This window comes from Ranitomeya variabilis, chromosome 1 (genome assembly GCF_051348905.1).
Source record: "Ranitomeya variabilis isolate aRanVar5 chromosome 1, aRanVar5.hap1, whole genome shotgun sequence".
NCBI classification, from domain to species: Eukaryota; Metazoa; Chordata; class Amphibia; order Anura; family Dendrobatidae; genus Ranitomeya; species Ranitomeya variabilis.
The window spans coordinates 583110546-583129734 of NC_135232.1; the positions used below are offsets into that span (position 1 = coordinate 583110546).

Genomic DNA, 19189 nt, shown 5'->3' on the forward strand with positions numbered 1-19189 from the left:
TTTGAAAGACCAAAAGGCATCACCAAATACTCAAAATGGCCCTCGGGCGTATTAAATGCGGTTTTCCACTCATCCCCCTGCTTGATTCGCACCAAATTATACGCCCCACGGAGATCAATCTTAGAGAACCACTTGGCCCCCTTTATACGAGCAAACAAATCAGTAAGCAGTGGTAACGGATATTGATATTTAACCGTGATTTTATTCAAAAGTCGATAATCAATACACGGCCTCAAAGAGCCGTCTTTCTTAGACACAAAGAAAAAACCGGCTCCTAAGGGAGATGACGAAGGACGAATATGTCCCTTTTCCAAGGACTCCTTTATATATTCTCGCATAGCAGCGTGTTCAGGCACAGACAGATTAAATAAACGCCCCTTAGGGTATTTACTACCCGGGATCAAGTCTATGGCACAATCGCACTCCCGGTGCGGAGGTAGTGAACCAACCTTGGGTTCTTCAAAAACGTCACGAAAGTCAGACAAGAATTCAGGAATCTCAGAGGGAATAGATGATGAAATGGAAACCAAAGGTACGTCCCCATGAGTTCCTTTACATCCCCAGCTTAACACAGACATAGCTCTCCAGTCGAGGACTGGGTTATGAGATTGCAGCCATGGCAATCCCAGCACCAAAACATCATGTAGATTATACAGCACCAGAAAGCGAATAACCTCCTGGTGATCCGGATTAACACGCATAGTCACTTGTGTCCAGTATTGTGGTTTATTACTAGCCAATGGGGTGGAGTCAATCCCCTTCAGGGGTATAGGAGTTTCAAGAGGCTCCAAATCATACCCACAGCGTTTGGCAAAGGACCAATCCATAAGACTCAAAGCAGCGCCAGAGTCGACATAGGCGTCCGCGGTAATAGATGACAAAGAACAAATCAGGGTCACAGATAGAATAAACTTAGACTGTAAAGTGCTAATTGAAACAGACTTGTCAGGCTTCTTAGTACGCTTAAAGCATGCTGATATAACATGAGTTGAATCACCACAATAGAAGCACAACCCATTTTTTCGTCTAAAATTCTGCCGCTCGCTTCTGGACAGAATTCTATCACATTGCATATTTTCTGGCGTTTTCTCAGTAGACACCGCCAAATGGTGCACAGGTTTGCGCTCCCGCAGACGCCTATCGATCTGAATAGCCATCGTCATGGACTCATTCAGACTTGCAGGCACAGGGAACCCCACCATAACATCCTTAATGGCATCAGAGAGACCTTCTCTGAAAATCGCCGCCAGGGCGCACTCATTCCACTGAGTAAGCACAGACCATTTGCGGAATTTTTGGCAGTATATTTCAGCTTCATCTTGCCCCTGAGACAAGGACATCAAGGCCTTTTCCGCCTGAAGCTCTAAATGAGGTTCCTCATAAAGCAACCCCAAGGCCAGAAAAAACGCATCCACATTGAGCAACGCAGGATCCCCTGGTGCCAATGCAAAAGCCCAGTCTTGAGGGTCGCCCCGGAGCAAGGAAATTACAATCCTGACCTGCTGTGCAGGGTCTCCGGCAGAGCGAGACTTCAGGGACAAAAACAATTTGCAATTATTTTTAAAATTTTGAAAGTGAGATCTATTCCCCGAGAAGAACTCAGGCAAAGGAATTCTAGGCTCAGACATAGGTGCATGAACAACAAAATCTTGCAAATTTTGTACCTTTGTGGCGAGATTATTCAAACCTGTAGCTACACTCTGAAGATCCATTTGAAACAGGTGAACACAGAGCCATTCAAGGATTAGAAGGAGAGAAAGAGAGGAAGGCTGCAGTATAGGCAGACTAGCAAGTGATTAAATTAAGAGCACACTCAGAACTAGAGGAAAAAAAAAAAAAAAAAAAATTGTAGCAGACTTCTTTTTTCTCTCCTTTCTCAGCCAGTAATTTAACCCTTTTTTGGGCCGGTCAAACTGTCATGATTCTCAATGGCGAGAGAACATAGCCCAGCATATATGAGAACTAGCTCTTGGAAGATGGAAACTATACTGACCATGAACTAAACCTGCCGCACAACTAGAAGTGGCCGGGTAGCATGCCTACGTTTTTTTATCCCTAGATGCCCAGCGCCAGCCGGAGAACTACCTAATCCTAGCAGAGGAAAAGACAGTCCTGGCTCACCTCTAGAGAAATTTTCCCAAAAGGCAGACAGAGGCCCCCACATATATTGGCGGTGATTTTAGATGAAATGACAAACGTAGTATGAAAATAGGTTTTAGCAAAATCGAGGTCCGCTTACTAGATAGCAGGAAGACAGAAAGGGCACTTTCATGGTCAGCAGAAAACCCTATCAAAACACCATCCAGAAATTACTTTAAGACTCTAGCATTAACTCATAACACCAGAGTGGCAATTTCCGATCACAAGAGCTTTCCAGACACAGTAACGAAACAGCAGCTGTGAACAGGAACAAAATGCAAAAACACACAAGGACAAAAGTCCAACTTAGCTGGGGGTTGTCTAGTAGCAGGAACAAGCACAGAAGGCTTCTGATTACATTGTTGACCGGCATGAAACTGACAGAGGAGCAAGGTTATATAGCGACTCCCACATCCTGATAGGAGCAGGTGAACAGAGGGGATGATGCACACAAGTTCAATTCCACAAGTGGCCACCGGGGGAGCCCAGAATCCAATTTCACAACACATCCCCCGGCATCCGCTTCCCTGCACTGTGTGAGCGCCGGCCCTAACAGCAGAGCGGTGACGTCACCGCTGTGCTGTACTTTTACTTTACGGCCGGCGCTCAGTCAGTGCAGGAAGCGGACGGCGAGGGACGTGTGACAGACATCAGAAGGTGAGTATGTACTGTTTGTTTTTTTTACTTTTACGATGGTAACCAGGGTAAACATCGGGTTACTAAGCGCGGCCCTGCGCTTAGTAACCCAATATTTACCCTGGTTACCATTGTAAAACATCGCTGGCATCGTTGCTTTTGCTGTCAAACACAACGATACACGGCGATCTGACGACCAAATAAAGTTCTGAACTTTAACCAACGACCAGCGATATCACAGCAGGATCCTGATCGCTGCTGCGTGTCAAACTCAACGATATCGCTAGCCAGGGCGCTGCAACGTCACAGATCGCTAGCGATATCGTTTAGTGTGAAGGTACCTTTAGTCATGTACCGACGATCTGTTCTCCCTACACTGTGTTCCAAATTATTATGCAAATTGGATTTAAGTGTCATAAAGATTTAATCGTTTTGTTTTTCAAATAAACTCATGGATGGTATTGTGTCTCAGGGCTCAATGGATCACTGAAATCAATCTTAAATACATGTGATAATTAGTTTTCCAGGTGATTCTAATTAAAGGAAAACTACTTAAAAATGATGTTCCACATTATTAAGCAGGCCACAGGTTTCAAGCAATATGGGAAATAAAAAGGATCTCTCTGCTGCTGAAAAGTGTTAAATAGTGCAATGCCTTTGACAAGGTATGAAAACATTAGATATTTCACGAAAACTTAGGAGTGATCATCATACTATGAAGAGATTTATGACTGAAACAGAGTTCATGCAGATAAAGGCATATTGAGGAAGGTTTCTGCCAGACAAATTCATTGAATTAAGAGAGCAGCTGCCAAAATACTATTACAAAGCAGCAAAAAGTTATTTGAAGTTGCTGGTGCCTCTGGAGTCCCTCAAACCTCAAGGTGTAGGATCCTTCAAAGGCTTGCTTTGGTGCATAAACCTACTATTCGGCCACCCCTAAACAGTGATCACAAGCAGAAATGGTTGCAGTGGGCCCAGATATACATGGAGACTATTTTTCAAGCAGTCTTATTTACTGATGAGTGTCGAGCAACCCTGGATGGTCCAGATGGAAGGAGTAGTGGATGGTTGGTGGATGGCCACCATGTCCCAACAAGGCTGCGACGTCAGCAAGGAGGTTGAGGAGTCATGTTTTGGTCCAGAACAGCTGGTAGGGCCCTTTAAGGTTCCTGAAGGTATGAAAATGACCTCTGCAAAGTGTATAGAGTTTCTGACTGACAACTTTCTTCCATGGTATAAAAAGCATAAACATGCCTTCTCATGCTGTCATGCTGCAAAGAATACATCTGAGTCATTGGCTGCTATGGGCATAAAGGGAGATAAACTCATGGTGTGGCCACCATCTTCCCCTGACCTCAACCCTATAGAGAACCTTTGGATTATCATCAAGCAAAAGATCTATGAGGGTGGGAGGCACTTCACATCAAAATAGCAGCTCTGGGAGGCTATTCTGACTTCATGCAAAGAAATACAAGCAGAAACTCTCCAAAAACTCACAAGTTCAATGGATGCAAGAATTGTGAAGGTGATATCAATGAAGGGCTCCTATGTTAACATGTAACTTGGCCTGTTAGGATGTTTTGGAGTTAAATAGCTTTTTTGTTCAGTGAATGTGACCTCTTAATGCTGCAAATTCCACAAATTCCACAAATGAGCATTTTCAGTTCTTTAAAACATATCAAATGTTTAGAAATTCTACTGTGCCTAATAATTTGGAACAGTGCATTTTGAGTTTTTATTCATTTTGGAGATTATACTGTTATCATTGGGGGGTTTCTTCAATAAAATTCGATGTATACTCTAACAGGTGATGAATTTTATTAGACTGACTGTCATTTGCACCGACCATTCAGGAAAATCCGAGAAAAATGTCATTTGCATAATAATTTGGAACATAGTGTAATGCTCTCAATGTTCAGTGAAAAACAGAGAGAAGCAGAAGAGAAGCTCGTTGTCACAGGACCACAAGTATGAAAATCACATATGAGTGACGTGTCCATGTGATGACTACTGGAACCTGCAGAGCTGAATCCTGACATCGCAGGCTACTGAATTCGCACAACTCATGCACTGCACACTTTTAGGATTCTCCCTTGCCGGTGGACAGTTATGTCAGCACAAGCATGTGATTTGTATACAGTTAGGTCCATATATATTTGGACAGAGACAACATTTTTCTAATTTTGGTTATAGACATTACCACAATGAATTTTAAACCAAACAATTCAGATGCAGTTGAAGTTCAGACTTTCAGCTTTCATTTGAGGGTATCCACATTAAAATTGGTGAAGGGTTTAGGCGTTTCAGCTCCTTAACATATGCCACCCTGTTTTTAGAGACCTCTATGGTTGTTGATGGCGGATTGCTTTGAGCGCCACCCTGTGGTCAGCAAATATAGAAAAAACTGACTGAACAGCCATCTAGTCTGAACTGGTGCATAACAAAAAAAAAAATCATATAGCATATAGCTGTGGTCGGCGTTCAAAGCAGCCCTGCATTTCTGCTACATAGAGGTGATCTGTGCTTCACCTCTATGTAGCAGAGGCGATCGAGTTGTGCATACTTCTAGCCTCCTATGGAGACTATTGAAGCATGCCAAAATGTTTTAAAAAAAAGTGTTTAAAAATATAAAAAAATAAAAGATATATAAAAGTTAAAATCACCCCCCTTTCGCCCCAATCAAAATAAAACAATAAAAAAAAAATCAAACATACACATGTTTGGTATCGCCGCGTTCAGAATCGCCCGATCTATCAATAAAAATAAAGGATTTACCTGATCGCTAAATGGCGTAGCAAGAAAAAAATCAAAACGCCACAATTACGTTTTTTTGGTCGCCGCAAAATTGCATTAAAATGCAATAATGGGCGATCAAAAGAATGTATCTGCACCAACATGGTATCATTAAAAACATCAGCTCGGCACGCAAAAAATAAGCCCTCACCCGACCCCAGATCACAAAAATTAGAGACGCTACCGTTATCGGAAAATGGTGCAATTTTTTTTTTTAGCAGATTTTGGAATTTTTTTTTACCCCTTAGATAAAAGAGAACCTAGCCATGTTTGGTGTCTATGAACTCGTAATAGTATAGAAAATGTTTCAGCACAACCTGCTAGGGAGGTGCACAAGTATAGGTTCCCAAACCTTAATACGTGAAATAATTTATAATTGGCACACTCCAGAATTGTGATGCAAAGGGGGAATATTTAATGTACATATAGTGGTCACAAACGTTTTGGTCTGCGTGGACCTTCATCAGTGTGCTACAGGGACAAAATCAATATACAGTGTGCAGAAACATAAATCCAAAGGAAACAAAACATAAGGAACAAAATATAGAAACCAAAATTATATACATCAAAGACAAAAAAAGGTCATAACTATTACTGAAAGCAATCGTACAAGAATACCTGCAACATATAGAGCTTGATAAATAGAGATTAATAAATATCCTCTTTTGTATGCTAATTTATCCATTACGACAATGGCAACGTCCATTGCCCGCTATTCCTTCCACGGCTGGGTAAGTTCTCACACAGGGCACTTCATATATACATGCACCGTTGCTTAGAGCCGCTGTATCTCCTTACAGGCTGCCACATCGTTTAACCCCTTCACCCCCAAGGGTGGTTTGCACGTTAATGACCGGGCCAATTTTTACAATTCTGACCACTGTCCCTTTAGGAGGTTATAACTCTGGAACGCTTCAACGGATCTTGGCGATTCTGACATTGTTTTCTTGTGACATATTGTACTTCATGATAGTGGTAAAATTTCTTCGATATAACTTGCGTTTATTTGTGAAAAAAACGGAAATTTGGCGAAAATTTTGAAAATTTTGCAATTTTCCAACTTTGAATTTTTATGCCCTTAAATCACAGACATATGTCACGCAAAATACTTAATAAGTAACATTTCCCACATGTCTACTTTACATCAGCACAATTTTGGAACCAAAATTTTTTTTTGTTAGGGAGTTATAAGGGTTAAAAGTTGACCAGAAATTTCTCATTTTTACAACACCATTTTTTTTTAGGGACCACATCTCATTTGAAGTCATTTTGAGGGGTCCATATGATGGAAAATACCCAAGTGTGACACCATTCTAAAAACTGCACCCCTCAAGGTGCTCAAAACCACACTCAAGAAGTTTATTAACCCTTCAGGTGTTTCACAGGAATTTTTGGAATGTTTAAATAAAAATGAACATTTAATTTTTTTTCACACAAAATTTATTTCAGCTCCAATTTGTTTTATTTTACCAAGGGTAACAGGAGAAAATAGACTGCAAAAGTTGTTGTACAATTTGTCCTGAGTACGCTGATACCCCATATGTGGGTGTAAACCATTGTTTGGGCGCATGGCAGAGCTTGGAAGGGAAGGAGCGCCATTTGACTTTTCAATGCAAAATTTACTGGAATTGAGATGGGACGCCATGTTGCGTTTGGAGAGCCCCTGATGTGCCTAAACATTGAAACCCCCTACAAGTGACACCATTTTGGAAAGTAGACCCCCTAAGGAACTTATCTAGATGTGTGGTGAGCACTTTGACCCACCAAGTGCTTCACAGAAGTTTATAATGCAGAGCCGTAAAAATAAAAAATCATATTTTTTCACAAAAATGATCTTTTCGCCCCCAATTTTTTATTTTCCCAAGGGTAAGAGAAGAAATTGGTCCCCAAAAAATGTTGTGCAATTTGTCCTGAGTACGCAGATACCCCATATGTTGGGGTAAACCACTGTTTGGGCGCATGGCAGAGCTTGGAAGGGAAGGAGCGCCATTTGACTTTTCAATGCAAAATTGACTGGAATTGAGATGGGACGCCATGTTGCGTTTGGAGAGCCCCTGATGTGCCTAAACATTGAAACCCCCTACAAGTGACACCATTTTGGAAAGTAGACCCCCTAAGGAACTTATCTAGATGTGTGGTGAGCACTTTGACCCACCAAGTGCTTCACAGAAGTTTATAATGCAGAGCCGTAAAAATAAAAAATCATATTTTTTCACAAAAATGATCTTTTCGCCCCCAATTTTTTATTTTCCCAAGGGTAAGAGAAGAAATTGGTCCCCAAAAAATGTTGTGCAATTTGTCCTGAGTACGCAGATACCCCATATGTTGGGGTAAACCACTGTTTGGGCGCATGGCAGAGCTTGGAAGGGAAGGAGCGCCATTTGACTTTTCAATGCAAAATTGACTGGAATTGAGATGGGACGCCATGTTGCGTTTGGAGAGCCCCTGATGTGCCTAAACATTGAAACCCCCTACAAGTGACACCATTTTGGAAAGTAGACCCCCTAAGGAACTTATCTAGATGTGTGGTGAGCACTTTGACCCACCAAGTGCTTCACAGAAGTTTATAATGCAGAGCCGTAAAAATAAAAAATCATATTTTTTCACAAAAATGATCTTTTCGCCCCCAATTTTTTATTTTCCCAAGGGTAAGAGAAGAAATTGGTCCCCAAAAAATGTTGTGCAATTTGTCCTGAGTACGCAGATACCCCATATGTTGGGGTAAACCACTGTTTGGGCGCATGGCAGAGCTTGGAAGGGAAGGAGCGCCATTTGACTTTTCAATGCAAAATTGACTGGAATTGAGATGGGACGCCATGTTGCGTTTGGAGAGCCCCTGATGTGCCTAAACATTGAAACCCCCCACAAATGACACCATTTTGGAAATTAGACCCCCTAAGGAACTTATCTAGATGTGTTTTGAGAGCTTTGCACCCCCAAGTGTTTCACTACAGATTATAACGCAGAGCCGTGAAAATAAAAATTCTTTTTTTTTTTCACAAAAATGATTTTTTAGCCCCCAGCTTTTGTATTTTTACAAGAGTAACAGAATAAATTGGACCCTACAAGTTGTTGTCCAATTTGTCCTGAGTACGCTGATACCCCCTATGTGGGGGGTAACCACTGTTTGGGCACATGACAGAGCTCGGAAGGGAAGGAGCGCCATTTGGAATGCAGACTTAAATGGATTGGTCTGCAGGCGTCACGTTGCATTTGCAGAGCCCCTGATGTACCCAAACAGTACAACCCCCCCACAAGTGACCCCATATTGGAAACTAGACCTCCCAAGGAACTTATCTAGATGTGTTGTGAGAACTTTGAACCCCCAAGTGTTTCACTACAGTTTGTAACGCAAAGCCGTGAAAATAAAAATTCTTTTTTTTTTTCACAAAAATGATTTTTTAGCCCCCAGCTTTGTATTTTTACAAGGGTAACAGAATAAATTGGACCCTACAAGTTGTTGTCCAATTTGTCCTGAGTACGCTGATACCCCCTATGTGGGGGGTAACCACTGTTTGGGCACATGACAGAGCTCGGAAGGGAAGGAGCGCCATTTGGAATGCAGACTTAAATGGATTGGTCTGCAGGCGTCACGTTGCATTTGCAGAGCCCCTGATGTACCCAAACAGTACAACCCCCCCACAAGTGACCCCATATTGGAAACTAGACCTCCCAAGGAACTTATCTAGATGTGTTGTGAGAACTTTGAACCCCCAAGTGTTTCACTACAGTTTGTAACGCAAAGCCGTGAAAATAAAAATTCTTTTTTTTTTTCACAAAAATGATTTTTTAGCCCCCAGCTTTGTATTTTTACAAGGGTAACAGAATAAATTGGACCCTACAAGTTGTTGTCCAATTTGTCCTGAGTACGCTGATACCCCCTATGTGGGGGGTAACCACTGTTTGGGCACATGACAGAGCTCGGAAGGGAAGGAGCGCCATTTGGAATGCAGACTTAAATGGATTGGTCTGCAGGCGTCACGTTGCATTTGCAGAGCCCCTGATGTACCCAAACAGTACAACCCCCCCACAAGTGACCCCATATTGGAAACTAGACCTCCCAAGGAACTTATCTAGATGTGTTGTGAGAACTTTGAACCCCCAAGTGTTTCACTACAGTTTACAACGCAGAGCCGTGAAAATAAAACATATTTTTTTCCCACAAAAATGATTTTTAGCCCCCCAAATTTTTATTTTCCCAAGGATAACAAGAGAACTTGGACCGCAGAAGTTGTTGTTCAATTTGTCCCGAGTACGCTGATAACCCATATGTTGGGGTAAACCCCTTTTTGGACGCACGGGAGAGCTCGGAAGGGAAGGAGCACTGTTTTACTTTTTCAACGCAGAATTGGCTGGAATTGAGATCGGACGCCATGTCGCGTTTGGAGAGCCCCTGATGTGCCTGAACAGTGGAAACTCCCCAATTCTACCTGAAACCCTAACCCAAACACACCCCTAACCCTAATCCCAACGGTAACCCTAACCCTACCCCTAACCTCACCTCTAACCGTTTAATGAACATTTTCTGACAGTCATAAGTGCCACGTATTTAAGTGCCACATATTTAAGTGCCACGTATTTAAGTGCCACGTGTTTCAGTGCCACGTGTTTCAGTGCCACGTGTTTCAGTGCCACGATATTTCAGTGCCACGTATTTCAGTGCCACGTACTATAAATACTATAACTATGTGGTTATACGTGGCACTGAAATATCGTGGCACGTAAATACGTGGCACTTAAGTACGTGGCACTTAAATACGTGGCACGTAAATACGTGGCACGTAAATACGTGGCACGTAAATACGTGGCACGTAAATACGTGGCACTTAAGTACGTGGCACTTAAGTACGTGGCACTTAAGTACGTGGCACTTAAGTACGTGGCACTTATATACGTGGCACTTATATACGTGGCACTTATATACGTGGCACTTATATACGTGGCACTTATATACGTGGCCACTGAAATATCGTGGCACTTATATACGTATATAAACGTATATTTTAGTGCCACGTATTTCAGGTTAGGGGTAGGGTTAGGGGTAGGGTTTTTTTTGTTTGTTTGTTTTCTTGTGTTTTTCTATAAAAACGCATGCGTCTAAAAACGCATGCGTTTTACCACGTTTACATGCGTTTTTTCACACATGCGTTTTTTAAAAAAACGCATGCAGATAAAAACGCAAGTGTGAAACCAGCCTAAAAGACGCTTTTTATAGCAAAAAAGTTTTTGCGTCTCCACATTTTGAGACCTATAATTTTTCCACATTTTGGTCCACAGAGTCATGTGAGGTCTTGTTTTTTGTGGGACGAGTTGACGTTTTTATTGGTAACATTTTCGGACACGTGACCATTTTTGATCACTTTTTATTCCGATTTTTGTGAGGCAGAATGACCAAAAACCAGCTATTCATGAATTTCTTTTGGGAGAGGCGTTTATACCGTTCCGCGTTTGGTAAAATTGATAAAGCAGTTTTATTCGTCGGGTCAGTACGATTACAGCGATATCTCATTTATATAATTTTTTTATGTTTTGGCGCTTTTATACGATAAAAACTATTTTATAGAAAAAATAATTATTTTGGTATCGCTTTATTCTCAGGACTATAACTTTTTTATTTTTTTGCTGATGATGCTGTATGGCGGCTCGTTTTTTGCGGGACAAGATGACGTTTTCAGCGGTACCATGGTTATTTATATCCGTCTTTTTGATCGCGTGTTATTCCACTTTTTGTTCGGCGGTATGGTAATAAAGCGTTGTTTTTTGCCTCGTTTTTTTTTTTTTTTTCTTACGGTGTTTACTGAAGGGGTTAACTAGTGTGGCAGTTTTATAGGTTGGGTCGTTACGGACGCGGCGATACTAAATATGTGTACTTTTATTGTTTTTTTTATTTTATTTAGATAAAGAAATGTATTTATGGGAATAATATTTTATTTTTTTTTTCATTATTTTGGAATATTTTTTTTTTTTTTTTTTACACATTTGGAAAAATTTTTTTTTAACTTTTTTACTTTGCCCCAGGGGGGGACAATACAGATCGGTGATCTGTCAGTTTGCATAGCACTCTGACAGATCACCGATCTGAGGAAAGTGCAGGCTGCTTCACAGTGCCTGCTCTGAGCAGGCTTCTGTGAAGCCACCTCCCTCCCTGCAGGACCCGGATCCGCGGCCATCTTGGATCCGGGTCTGGGAGCTGCAGGGAGGGAGGTAAGACCCTCGCAGCAACGCGATCACATCGCGTTGCTGCGGGGGTCTCAGGGAAGCCCGCAGGGAGCCCCCTCCCTGCGCGATGCTTCCCTGCACCGCCGGCACATCGCGATCATGTTTGATCGCGGTGTGCCGGGGGTTAATGTGCCGGGGGCGGTCCGTGACCGCTCCTGGCACATAGTGCCGGATGTCAGCTGTGATAATCAGCTGACACCCGGCCGCGATCGGCGGCGCTCCCCCCGTGAGCGCCGCTGATCGCGTATGACGTACTATCCCGTCGGCGGTCATGGGGGCCCACCCCACCTCGACGGGATAGTACGTCGGATGTCAGGAAGGGGTTAAGTGTTCTCCTCAACACTCTCCAGTTGGTATGTACAAGATCTGGCCCTCTTAACTCATTGTGTATCGTTCACATAATTTATTGCATCACTCCCTGCTTCCTCTTTAGATGCAAGCTAACTTTACTGGGGCCCACTATATGGTTTACATCACCAGCTATATATCTAGGTATGTGCTCCTTCATTGACCTGATATACCCCAGTATCTACATCTCTCTCTGCACACTTCCATTAAACGTACATTGCACTCCTGTTCATATGAGCCTCGTAGCCTTACAAGGTCCTACAATATTTATTAACTAGCTGTTTCCAGCCAGCTAACGCTCGGCATGCTCATTGCTATATAATTAATGCTGCTAGTGATTAAACTAAAGTAAATAATGACAACATTCAATAGCGCTTACACAGGTGGTAAATTAACTTAAAATGAAGTTAATAACAATAATAATAATTAAAAATCAGAATAATACTAATACATTTTATTCACAGTGTAAAATCAAAAGCAAACTAGATTTGTGTGGTAATGTGTGGGGACAGAGCCTTGTGTGGTAATGTGTGGGGAAGGAGCCTCCTGAGGTAATGTGTGAGGATGGAGCCTCGTGTGGTAATGTGTGGGGACGGAGCCTCATGTGGTAATGTGGAGGGACGGAGCCTCGTATGGTAATGTGTGGGGATGCAGCCTCGTGTGGTAATGTGTGGGGACGGAGCCTCATGAGGTAATGTGTGAGGATGGAGCCTCGTATGGTAATGTGTGGGGACAGAGCCTCGTGTGGTAATGTGTGGGGACGCAGCCTCATGAGGTAATGTGTGAGGATGGAGCCTCGTATGGTAATGTGTGGGGACAGAGCCTTGTGTGGTAATGTGTGGGGAAGGAGCCTCCTGAGGTAACGTGGGCGGACGGAGCCTCATGTGGTAATGTGTGGGGACAGAGCCTCGTGTGGTAATGTGTGAGGATGGAGCCTCGTGTGGTAATGTGTGGGGATGCAGCCTCGTGTGGTAATGTGTGGGGACGCAGCCTCATGAGGTAATGTGTGAGGATGGAGCCTCGTATGGTAATGTGTGGGGACAGAGCCTCGTGTGGTAATGTGTGGGGACGCAGCCTCATGAGGTAATGTGTGAGGATGGAGCCTCGTATGGTAATGTGTGGGGACGGAGCCTCGGGTGGTAATGTGGGGGGACGGAGCCTCATGAGGTAATGTGTGAGGATGGAGCCTCGTATGGTAATGTGTGGGGACGGAGCCTCGGGTGGTAATGTGTGGGGACGGAGCCTCGTGTGGTAATGTGTGGGGATGGAGCCTCGTATGGTAATGTGTGGGGACGGAGCCTTGTGTGGTAATGTGTGGGGACGGAGCCTCGTGTGGTAATGTGTGAGGATGGAGCCTCGTATGGTAATGTGTGGGGACAGAGCCTCGTGTGGTAATGTGTGGGGATGGAGCCTCATGTGGTAATGTGTGGGGATGGAGCCTCGTATGGTAATGTGTGGGGATGCAGCCTCATGTGGTAATGTGTGAGGACGGAACCTCGTATGGTAATGTGTGGGGACGAAGCCTCGTGTGGTAATGTGGAGGGATGGAGCCTCGTATGGTAATGTGTGGGGACAGAGCCTCGTGTGGTAATGTGTGGGGACGCAGCCTCATGAGGTAATGTGTGAGGATGGAGCCTCGTATGGTAATGTGTGGGGACAGAGCCTCGTGTGGTAATGTGGGGGGACGGAGCCTCGTGTGGTAATGTGGGGGGCGGGATTATGTGTGGTAATGTGGTGGGGGGCGGGATTGTGTGTGGTAATGTGGTGGGGGCGGGATTAAGTGTGGTAATGTGGTGGGGGCGGGATTATGTGTGTAATGTGGTGGGGGGTGGGATTATGTGTGGTAATGTGGGGGCGGGATTATGTGTGGTGATGTGGTGGGGGGCGGGATTATGTGTGGTAATGTGGTGAGGGGCGGGATTATGTGTGGTAATGTGATGGGGCGGGATTATGTGTGGTAATGTGGTGGGGGGCGGGATTATGTGTGGTAATTTGGTGGGGGGCCGGATTATGTGTGGTAATTTGGTGGGGGGCCGGATTATGTGTGGTAATGTGGTGGGGGGCGAGATTTTGTGTGGTAATGTGGTGAGGGGCGGGATTATGTGTGGTAATGTGATGGGGCGGGATTATGTGTGGTAATGTGGTGGGGGGCGGGATTATATGTGGTAATTTGGTGGGGGTGGGATTATGTGTGGTAATTTGGTGGGGGGTGGGATTATGTGTGGTGATGTGCGGGGGATTGTGTGCGGTGATGTGGTGGAGGGGCGGGATTGTGTGTGGTAATGTGGTGGGGGGCAGGATTGTGTGTGGTAATGTGGTGGGGACGGGATAATGTGTGGTAATGTGGTGACAAGGCGGGATTATGTGTGGTAATGTGGGAGGGGTGGAATTATGTGTGGTAATGTAGTGGGGGGCGGGATTATGTGTGGTAATGTGGTGGGGGGGATTTTGTGTGGTAACGTGGTGGGGGGCGGGATTATGTGTGGTAATGTGGTGGGGGGTGGAATCATGTGTGGTAATGTGGTTGGGGGCGGGATTATGTGTGGTAATGTGGTGGGGGGTGGGACTATGTGGTAATGTGGTGGGGGGAGGGATTATGTGTGGTAATGGGGTGGGGGGCGGGATTATGTGTGGTGATGGGGTGGGGGTGGAGCTACTGTGCAGGGGGCGGGATTATGTGTGGTAATGGGGTGGGGGTGGGATTATATGTGGTAATGGGGTGGGGGCGGAGCTACTGTGCAGGGGGCGGGATTATCTGTGGTAATGTGGTGGGGGGTCGGGATTATGTGTGGTAATGGGGTGGGGGGCGGGATTATGTGTGGTGATGGGGTGGGGGTGGAGCTACTGTGCAGGGGGCGGGATTATGGGTGGTAATGTGGTGGGGGGCGGGATTATGTGTGGTAATGGGGTGGGGGGCGGGATTATGTGTGGTAATGGGGTGGGGGGCAGGATTATGTGTGGTGATGGGGTGGGGGTGGAGCTACTGTGCAGGGGGCGGGATTATGTGTGGTAATGTGGTGGGGGGTGGGATTATATGTGATGATGGGGTGGGGGCGGAGCTACTGTGCAGGGGGCGGGATTATCTGTGGTAATGTGGTGGGGGGTCGGGATTATGTGTGGTGGGGGGGTCGGGATTATGTGTGGTGGTGGGGGGGCGGGATTATGTGTGGTAATGTGGTGTATTATACACATATACACACACACATACATATACACACACATTCACATACACACATACATTCACATATACACACATATACACGCACACACATACATATACACACACATACACACACATACACACGTATACACACACACACATATACGCGCGCGCGCGCGCTGCTGACAGCGCAGACAACGCTCTCTGTCCGCACACTGTCACTGATGCATCTCTCCCATGGCAACAGAATCCAGTCACGACCTATTTCTGATTGGCTGCCCGCACTCCTGGTCCCGCCTCCACATCCTGTCCAGCCTTCTCATTGCGTAAAATCTCTTCCGTCCTATTTCGCTATTGGCCAGCTATGACGTCAGCGCGACATATGATTGGATCCTGCTTCTTTCTCCTGGGATAGCAAAAAAAAAAAAACTGGGGTCCCAGAGCCGTGACGTCAGGCGCGGTAGTCGCCATTTTGGAACGGAGAAGTCGGGGTAGAAAGATTGGGGCGCGCTGTGGAAAGTCGCCGGTGTCATTCACAGCTGTTTCTCTTCACCTCTTCTCGAGCTACCATCATGTCGGAAAAGTACGAAGGGGACGTGCAATTCGAGGAGACCGGAGAGGAGAAGCAGGTAATGGCGCTGCTCCTCTGTACATGAGTAACGGTGGGGTGTCAGGAGGCCTTCTAGAGAGCCTGGAAGGGGACAAGGGGCAGAAACGGTGTGGTGCAAGGAGGGGGCGTCGGTGCACGGTGAGGGGAAACTGGGGGCCTGATGGTGCACGGTGGGGGGCGATTGGGGAGCTTGGCGGTGCACGGTGTGGGGCGAGTGGGGGGGCCTGGCGGTGCACGGTGTGGGGCAAGGGGGCCTGGCGGTGTGGGGAGGGAGGGGGCCTGGCGGTGTGGGGAGGGAGGGGGCCTGGCGGTGTGGGGAGGGGGGGGGCCTGGCGGTGTGGGGAGCGAGGGGGGGCCTGGCGGTGCACGGTGTGGAGCGAGGGGGGGCCTGGCGGTGCACGGTGTGGAGCGAGGGGGCTCTGGCGGTGCACGGTGTGGGGCCTGGCGGTGCACGGTGTGGGGCGAGGGGGTGGTGGTTCACGGTGGGAATCCTGGGGCTGCACCACTGAGACTGCGGCTCCTGCCTGGCCCTACCTTGCCATGGAGACTGCAGAATACAACAGAATGTACGTTCCCAGGTGAGATCCCAGCTGACTGGATGAGAGGGCGTGTTGTTCCCAGATTCTCTCAGTGGTGCGGCCTCAGGCTTCGGGTCTGCGACTTTTAAATGAGATTGATAGCAGCATGTAACTTCTTAATTCCAAACCTTCTATACTCGCCCCCTGCAGCCGCTCCGCTCCTGCAATATCTGCACTGCTGTTCCTAGTAGGCATTGTTGTATCATCTGACCACTGCAGCCAATCAGAGCAGACAAAACAAAAATTGCCATCTGTCGGACGTATCTACCCTAAGGCCTTTTAGCTGTGTTTATTTTCTACAGCAACACCTGATTTGTTGGCAGGAAAGAAGCTGCGCAAAAATGCATGTGTTGGTGCGTTTTTTTCATGCAGTTTTTGGGCTAACTTGTGTCTCTGTACACGCTAATAAAGTTTAGTACCCCTGTAAAACCTTACCTACAGGTCACGATCGGACTGGAAATAATCGCAGTAGGCTGCGACTGTCGGAAATTGGATCGCATTCGGCAATAGAAGTCAATGGGTGCAAGAGAAAAATCGCACAGCACTCCGACCATACGAGTGCTGCCTGATTTGTACGCACCGGTGTCCTTTGAAAAGTCTGCAATTCAACGGCTGCGTACAGTAAAATCCCACGGACAGGTTAGAATAGATATATACACACAGAGTAGCTAGATATAAAGATGTCAAGTGACTTAGACAGTTATTACAGTGTGCAGCTTACTGGACATGTATTTAATTATTAAAAGATTATTAAAAAAAAAAAGGCATGGGATCCCGTGTAATTTATTTAGCCAGCAGAGGGAAAGCTGACACCTGGGAAGGGGGTTAACACCCATGGAGCTTCCCAGACTATTATCAGCTTACAGCTGTATACTTAGCCTTTGCTGGTTAATAAAATGGGGGACCCCCAAAAATGACTTAAGGGTCCCCCTATGATTAGTAACCAGCAAGGACTAGGCAGACAGCTGCCCCAGAAAAGGTGCATCTTAGGCGTCTTTCACATTTCCATTTTTTACAATCAGTCACAATCCGTCAAAATGTTGAAAAGACGGATCCTGTGCAGATTGTAAAAACCGGTTGCACTGGGTCAGTTTTTTTGACGGACCCGTCAAGGCTATGTGCACACGTTGTGTATGCGTCTTCGCCGCATTTTCCCGCTGCGAAAACGCATACACAGCACAACCCAGGTTAAAAATAATAATAAAAAAAAAATTGTGATATTCTCACCTTCTTCCATCCCCCGCAGCCTTCCCGATGCTCCCATTCCCAGTAATGCCTTGCGACAATAACCCGATGACGTAGCGGTCTCGTGAGACCGCTACGTCATCACAGATCATTGTCTTGTAAGGCATTACTGGGAACGGGAGCTGCCGGCATCATCGCGAGCATCGGGAAGGCTACGGGGGACGCCGGAAGGTAAGAATATCACGATTTTTAATCTTTTTTTAATTATTTTTAACATTATATCTTTTTACTATTGATGCTGCATAGGCAGCATCAATAGTAAAGAGAGAGAGTTTCCCTGACGGGAAATTCTTCCGCGCATGCTCCGTTTCAAAGCAGGAACCTGTCGCTGGATTCCTTCTTTTGACAGTCAGTGACGGATTCTGCGTCCATGGGCTTCCATTATAGCCAATGACGGACAGCGCAGGATCCGTCGCTGGGCGATTTTCCGATGTACACAAAAAACATTCCTCTGTGCGTTGTCTCCACCCGACGGACAGCAATTTTATGATGGATCCAGTGCACGACGGATGAAACAGATGGCCATCCGTCGCTAATACAAATCTATGGGAAAAAACAGATCCAGCAGAAATATTTGCTGGATCCGTTTTTTTCACAAAACGACGCATTGTGACGGAAAAATAAAGATGGAAGTGTGAAAGAGGCTTTATAGATCAGCCAATTCTTGCACTTAGCCTCGCTCTTCCCACTGCCGTGTGGCGGTGGCAAGTGGGGTGATGGGGGGAAGGGGGGGCTGATGTCACCTTTGTATTGTCAGGTGACATCAAGCCCACAGGATAGTAATAGAGAGGCATCTATAAGACACCCCCATTATTAACCCCATAGTCACATTGTATAAAAATACATACACCCAGAATAAAGTCCTTTAACCCCTTCATGACCTTGGGATTTTCCATTTTTCCGTGTTCGTTTTTCGCTCCCCTCCTTCCCAGAGCCATAACTTTTTTATTTTTCCGTCAATTTGGCCATGTGAGGGCTTATTTTTTGCGGGACGAGTTGTACTTTTGAACGACATCATTGGTTTTACTATGTCGTGTACTAGAAAACGGGAAAAAAAATTCCAAGTGCGGTGAAATTGTAAAAAAAAAGTGCAATCCCACACTTGTTTTTTGTTTGGCTTTTTTGCTAGGTTCACTAAATGCTAAAACTGACCTGCCATTATGATTCTCCAGGTCACTACGAGTTCATAGACACCTAACATGTCTAGGTTATTTTTTATCTAAGTGGTGAAAAAAAATTCCAAACTTTGCTAAATAAAAAAAAAAAAAATTGCGCCATTTTCCGATACTCGTATCGTCACCATTTTTCATGATCTGGGGTCGGTTGAGGGCTTATTTTTTGCATGCCAAGCTGGCGTTTTTAATGATAGCATTTTGGTGCAGATGTTCTTTTGATCGCCCGTTATTGCATTTTAATGCAATGTTGCAGCGACCAAAAAAACGTAATTCTGGCGTTTCG

General features: G+C 45.4%; 1 protein-coding gene across 1 annotated transcript in view; it reads left to right on the top strand.

The window, feature by feature from the left end:
* The first annotated feature begins 15706 nt into the window (after positions 1–15706).
* The window catches only part of ENSA (endosulfine alpha), a 31618-nt gene continuing 28135 nt past the window's right edge, over positions 15707–19189 (top strand). The window contains exon 1 of the mRNA XM_077257746.1: positions 15707–15927. Coding sequence (XP_077113861.1) covers positions 15871–15927 — 57 coding nt within the window. The 5' untranslated portion in view covers positions 15707–15870. The remainder of the gene's footprint in view (positions 15928–19189) is intronic.